Here is a 6,049-nt window from a genome sequence, read left to right as displayed (position 1 = left end):
TCAGGAGCTGTGGGCACCCTTTATGCCATCATGTTCCCTGCACACCACTCTGCGGTAACAGAAATGTAGCATCGGTGAAAGACATCATCACCGAGTTGAACATTTACATTTATTTAGCAGATGCTTTTGTCCAAAGCGACTTCCAATGAACTCTATGTATTATCAGCCCACACACCTTATTCACCAAGATGACTTACACTGCTAGACACACTACTTACACTGGGTCACTCTTCTATACATCAGTGGAAAACCACTACTGATTTGTGGGACAAAAGGACACTGATCCAGGTTCTCCTGGAGTCGGTTTTTATTCTGGAGCTCTTGGGATGGGTGAGGTGTTGGCGCAGCCATCTCTGCGTTTGAGAAGTGGTAAATAGATTATACTTAACGGAGGTAACAAAGTACACGCTCACACCATCGGTTTTCTTAAAACGGAAGAGAACATTTATTTATATACATGCTTCATCAGAACACATCACGTACAACAAAGGTCATGTGATCGATACTTCACCAACATGAGAGCACACTGAATAGAATCTCCAACATGAGGTGTTGGAGAGAAGGGGGTCAGGACAGTCTTGGCCCTTCCCTGTCTGCTGGGTAAGCAGCTGTAGGCCTCTGCGTGTGTGTGTGACAGAGAAAGAGAGAGAGAGATCAGGTCTACGGTCTGCGCGCCATGCTCCTTCACTGCCCAAGATCACCTTGGGGGTCTACCTGGGTGTGCTGCCAAACTTAAGTGACTAAAAGACTTAGAAATGAGTTTGTTACATTGGATTAAGTGTTTCCAACAGAAAAATCCAGCAAAACACTGCAGTCCTACTGACCTCAAAATTTCCAAAGACATTCAAAAACATTGAACTGCACACATATTTCTAGTGTTTACTACTCCATACATTATTTCATCCTTCTATGCACACGTGGTATACTTACTGCACGTTACCTGTACAATAATAAGGTGCAGATTCACCTCTACATGCCTCTCAACGGAATTGCCAATGCGGTGCTAAGTGCGCCACCTGCAGGGCAATGAAGGAAACGGTTTTTTTTTTTTTTTCGCAATAATTGGCTAATTGTATTAATTTCACGTGAGTGTTATAGGAGGAGCGGAAGGCCAGCGCCACTCCTGACAAAGCCTTGGAGTGTCCGCGCTCGAGAGCATAGCGAAATATCTCGAATAAACGGTCCGCTTTGGAATGTCCTACAACGGTTTCCTAACTGCACTTTTAGTCTTACTAGCGGTCCGGGTGTCGACCATAAAATGCGAAATATCGGTAAGTAAGCGCTCTTTAGGATAACTTTTACAGTGTTGAAAGAGAATAAAATGTGTGTGTTCGCCACCTTCGTCTTTTTTTGCCGTTAAAAGTGCGTTTGAGCTATTAAGCTCGTCACTGTGGTGTTTTTCAGCGGGCGCGTCCACGTGCTGCGGAGCAACGCGCAGGTGAGCTGTGCGCACGCGCGCGCGCCCTTTCACAGCACCGACTCGAGCTTTTTAACCGTTTCAACGCCGCGCGTCGGTTGTGTTAGCGCTCGCATACAGCCCATTTAATCGGCACAGATGGTTTTTTTTTTTTTTTTTTTTTTAATGTAACTTGGCCATGTGTGCTGTAAAATGAGTCTGAATCTTTTAGTTAGTTTGAACTGCAGCATTTATTGCTTGATAGGTGAGCTTCTGCGTTTGCTTCAGTACATGATCTTTGCACATATTGCTTCGCAGATCATCATGTTAGGCTTAAGTTTCATGACTTAACATAGACAGAATTAATCGTCATAGGATGCAAGTTGGTGCTGAAAGATCTGAACAGTAGCCCTTTTTTTAAGCTATGAATGTCATTGTTTTTGTGTTTCCTCATCTCTTGCAATAGTGCTCTGACCTTTCTTTTCACTGTGTTGTTTGTGCGACCCGCTTCCACTGCCAGAAAGTAGCCATGGAGAGGAAGGTTATGCCTTCTTTGCTCTGCGGAGCTGCCACCATGTGCTGCGTGGGGACAGTGGTGAGTTCTTCTCCCCGGACTACCTGTGCTCCAGTCCCCCGCTGTGGTGCAACTGGACCATTCAAGTAGGCTCTGGGAAGCGTATCCATCTTGAGCTGGAGGATTTCACCCCTGCTGATGCCTGTCACCTCAAGAATGACCAGATCCACCTGGATGAGTCTCCAGGCTCTGGAAGGCATCGCGTTCTGGAAAGGTGTTGGGAGAGGGCTGTACATACGACTCATTCCAACACGGTGCATGTTGTTCTGCTCATTGGGAAAGATCCCAGACCTCCACACCGAGGCTTCCATGCTCGCTACCATGCACTTGCACCATCCTATGCCCAAGAACCACCCCACAGAGGAAAACACAAGGATCCAAATGAAGCTAAGGTATCAGTTAAATTGTTAGATAAAAGCAAGAAAATGGTTACAGGTCCTCTTGTGACCACTTTTCCTCAGACCTTGTCTCCAGAAGATGGCTTTATGGGACAGCCTGTATCTGGCCGGGTCGCAACAGTCCCTCAGACGGCATCTGATGATGGCAAGTTTTCCATTACTCAGTCTTCCAACACTAAGAAGTTGGAGGTCAGAAACACTGTAGGATCTGTAGCCATGTGGAATTCTGAAGGCACATGGGATGATATTGAGAACTCTTTGGGTGATTTGGGGGTCTCGGTTCACAATCAAGATGGGAACTCTAAGGAAAGGCTAGCTGAATTTAATGGGATTGAGGACATTAACTCCAAGCATACAGTTTCTGTAATGCTTAATCCTAACAGGCAGACACCTTTTTTGGAGCACGGTAGCTCTGGTGTACACAACCCTCAGTCTGAACCAGCAGAATGGTCTGGGTTGCCAAGTGATCTGAAAAATGTGGAAGCAGGGTCATGGAGTTCAAGAACTTTGAATAATAACTGGAATGATCAGCTTGCCTTGGAACCTCCCGTGGGCCATAGCACCTCGATTCCAGTGCAAACATTACTAGAGAGTGGACAAACGGGTGGAAGTGAGACCAGTTTGACAGCACATGCTGGACAGCATCCAAAGATTACAGAACCGATGACAGGTATAGGGTTGTGGAGAATTTTTGGTTTTTAAAGGATATGTTGTTTTGTGTATGATCACATTGTGAATTTTTTTTTCCTCTTTTCTTTTCCTCTCTCTCTTCATCCTTCAGTATCCTCACAGTCTCAGAGATACTCCAGAAATACAAGTCAGCTAGTGCACTTACCCGGAGGTAAAAAAAAAAAAAAAACATGTTTTTATGTGTATGTTTGAGGTGCTGGAGCTGAGCTCTAGTATTAGCACTCAAATATCCTAACTTGCTTCAGTAAAATATTTCTCAAACATCTAATCACTTTGTAAAGCCTTACATTGATTTAACTCTCCTCAATCCCTTTTGTGTAATTTAGCTGATTTCAACAATGACATTTTAGGTGATCTGAGATGTAAAAACTTTTACATTTAAGTACAGTTTCTTCCAGATGTTCTGTATGATCTGCAACTTCTTACCCTTGTCAGACTATCTATTTGAAGTGGCTGTAGAAGTCTATGCAAATCTGGGTAAGATTCAGAACTGGGAGCATTTTGTGAAGTCACTCAAGATTTCTGTGGAAACAATGGTAAGCTTGTTCGTTCATTTAACCTTTTGACCAATATCTTTGTCATGAGTGGCAAATTTGCCTTTTCTGTTTTTCTTTTGCAGATCATAGATGAATTAAGATTTAACCAACTGAAAGCCATATCCTTCGAAAGAATAAAGAAGTATGTTTATTCAATGTAGTAAATGTGTGTGTGAGGGGTGATCTTCCAGGGCAAAAGTGACCTAAGGAAGGCTTTCTGCCTGCAGGCTACATGCTGGTGTGCTGCTCATCTTGTGGTTGCAGCTTGCTGAAGATTTTGAGGGTGAACAAATCTACGAGATTGTGAGTTCAGCATTGAAACAGCTGCTGAGGAAGGCAGTGAGACTAGGTCCCAGCAGACGGTTCAATTCAACTTTTGTGGCTTCTGTCTCCATTGAAGGTGAGGATTTTGTCTTAAAATGGGAGCTTTTTTTGTGCTCCTTTTGAATTGTCAATACAACATGACATTCTACCAGATGTTTCAGATGGCTTCCTTTTGGCTTAAAACCGTTTACAACAGTGAGGTTTTGGAAAATTTGTTTTAGCAGTGAAACTCAAGCATCACATTCTTGAAACTGCGTTTTCTCTACCAGATGTGAATGAGTGTGAAACCCAGCTGGTTCTGTGTGACATCCATGCTGACTGTATCAACCAGTTTGGCTCTTATGTGTGCCACTGCCAGCCAGGATTCACAGGTGCATCTAGTTTCCACTCCAGAGGAACAGACTGTGTGGACATTGAAGGTAAGAGCTGATGGCAGTTACATTTAAAAGTGACTGAGGTGTTTCTAAATGGGTGTGATTTTGTTCTTCCCAGGCTCTACTCGTTCCATATCTCCAGTGCTCCTGCAAGGTCTGTGTGCTTTGTGCTTCCTACTTGGTGTCTTCCTCCTGCTGCTGTTGTGCATCATGGGAGTGATGTACCGGCGACACCACCACGGAGTGTTTCTGGTACCATGCCAGAGCCACAGCTGTGGTGACAGTGAGAGTAGTAGCAACACAAATGGTAACGGGAACTACAGCAACAATGGCTCAAATATGCCCCCCCCGCCGATTCGACATCCGAAAGACCGTGGGGGCAATGCCAAGGACTCCTTCCCTTCTGTTGGCCTACCCCTGTTGAAGTTCGGTCCTCTCCTGCCTTCTGATTCAGTGAGGTGCAGGGAGCCGAATGAGGGTGTTAAGCTGTAACACCATGCTTCCTTGAGTTTGCTGTTGGTGCTCACGTTTCTTTTGGCAGGCACAACACCTCCATTTTTGTTTGCTATAATTATTTTGCAGTTTTATGCAAATTGTTTATAAATATTGTGTATAACTTATGGTTAAGGGATTGGTGAAAATGACCCAGAGCCTTTCACTTTATTAGCTTGGATTTTGTTTGACTGTCATTTGATTTGAATGCAAGACATAAGTTTGTCACTGTCAGTTTGTGCAGTTGCCAGAGGAGGGATAGGATTCAGTGCCTGCACTGCAGGTGATACTGATAACTGTCCAGCTACTTTCACTAACAGGAGATTTTTTTTCTTCCTCAGGAAGAAATGTTTGCATGGAGTTGGTCACTGAAATAAAAATGACCTGTGAAAAGCCTCTTTGTATTTTTCTGCTTACTGTAGAGCTGTGAATGGCCTGTTTGGTATGTAAATGTTTCAGTGAGGGCAGCGATACAGCTGGGTGCTGGAGTGGTGTTTGTCTTGAACTGTTTGAAAGCTTTAACTGTATGATGAGGTCTAGCTTCTAGTGTTCGTAATAAAGTGAGTGTCTGCAGGTGTAAGCATAATCCTACTCCTGCCACAGCCTCTATATAACACAGCAGTACTCCATTCAAGTGGCTTTTCCTTTGCTAGGCCACTGATGTGATCTGTACTTCATCCGCCTCTGCGGCGGAGGTGTGTATTCTCCCAAAGGAGTCCAATCCAGGATTGTGGGGGTGCAGAACCTATCCTGGAAGTGCAGGGTACAAATTCTACACTAAAACAACAAGCAGGGTGCTTTCAAGCTATTTCTCGAAGTAGTGTGCTACCAGCACTATGAAGAGCACAGTACCTGACCTTGAGAAGGGATGAAAAGATTTTTGTGTGTAGGCCATAAACACCAACTGGAGAACTGATATGATGGGAGCCACTAGCAGGCGTGTAATGGTTTTAAAACTTCAGGTGACATGATGATAGACCCAGAAGTGTGAGCTTGTAATAAGTCCTGGAAGAAAGACACCGATAAAGCTGTAACAAGAAGCCGTCCGCAATACTCAGATCTCCGGCGTAAATTATAAGTAATGTCTCCAGTGGTCTTTCCTTCTGGGGTGCGAGCCACTGCCTCAGAGCTCGTTCGGCGCCAAAACTAGGAAATCTTGTAGCACGAGCTTCGGGGTCATACAGTTTAGCGCCGAACGAGCGCTGAGGCAATGACTCGTGCCACAGAAGGAAACGCCACTGGAGATATTACTTATAATTTATACC

At 44.5% G+C, this 6,049-nt stretch overlaps 1 protein-coding gene across 3 annotated transcripts; it reads left to right on the top strand.

Annotated features, from left to right (window-relative positions):
• The first annotated feature begins 1,109 nt into the window (after positions 1-1,109).
• LOC108933671 (uncharacterized) lies at positions 1,110-5,147 on the top strand. 3 transcript variants are annotated; one of them, XM_018750869.2, is made up of 9 exons: positions 1,110-1,271; positions 1,405-1,438; positions 1,917-3,038; positions 3,150-3,209; positions 3,494-3,594; positions 3,678-3,736; positions 3,822-3,994; positions 4,188-4,337; positions 4,411-5,147. In XM_018750869.2, the coding sequence occupies exons 1-9, from the start codon at positions 1,194-1,196 to the stop codon at positions 4,782-4,784; spliced, it is 2,151 nt and encodes a 716-aa protein (XP_018606385.2). In that variant the 5' UTR covers positions 1,110-1,193; the 3' UTR covers positions 4,785-5,147. The 3 variants fall into 3 exon arrangements, with proteins under 3 accessions (XP_018606385.2, XP_018606384.2, XP_018606386.1); XM_018750868.2 differs by having other exon boundaries at positions 3,807-3,994; XM_018750870.2 differs by lacking the exons at positions 1,110-1,271; positions 1,405-1,438 and adding an exon at positions 1,585-1,661 and having other exon boundaries at positions 3,807-3,994.
• The last annotated feature ends 902 nt before the right edge of the window (positions 5,148-6,049 follow it).

This window comes from Scleropages formosus, chromosome 16, assembly GCF_900964775.1.
Source record: "Scleropages formosus chromosome 16, fSclFor1.1, whole genome shotgun sequence".
Classification (NCBI taxonomy): Eukaryota; Metazoa; Chordata; class Actinopteri; order Osteoglossiformes; family Osteoglossidae; genus Scleropages; species Scleropages formosus.
Note: the sequence above shows the minus strand (reverse complement) of the source record. Positions and strands in the feature narration are given on the sequence as shown.

What these genes read in the sequence shown, in the direction of transcription:
- LOC108933671 (XM_018750868.2), top strand. Translation starts at nt 1,194, where the DNA reads ATGTCCTACAACGGTTTCCTAACTGCACTTTTAGTCTTACTAGCGGTC. An exon ending in CCATAAAATGCGAAATATCG is followed by an intron (nt 1,272 to 1,404) that starts GTAAGTAAGCGC and finishes GGTGTTTTTCAG; the next exon opens with CGGGCGCGTCCACGTGCTGC. An exon ending in GCTAGTGCACTTACCCGGAG is followed by an intron (nt 3,210 to 3,493) that starts GTAAAAAAAAAA and finishes TACCCTTGTCAG; the next exon opens with ACTATCTATTTGAAGTGGCT.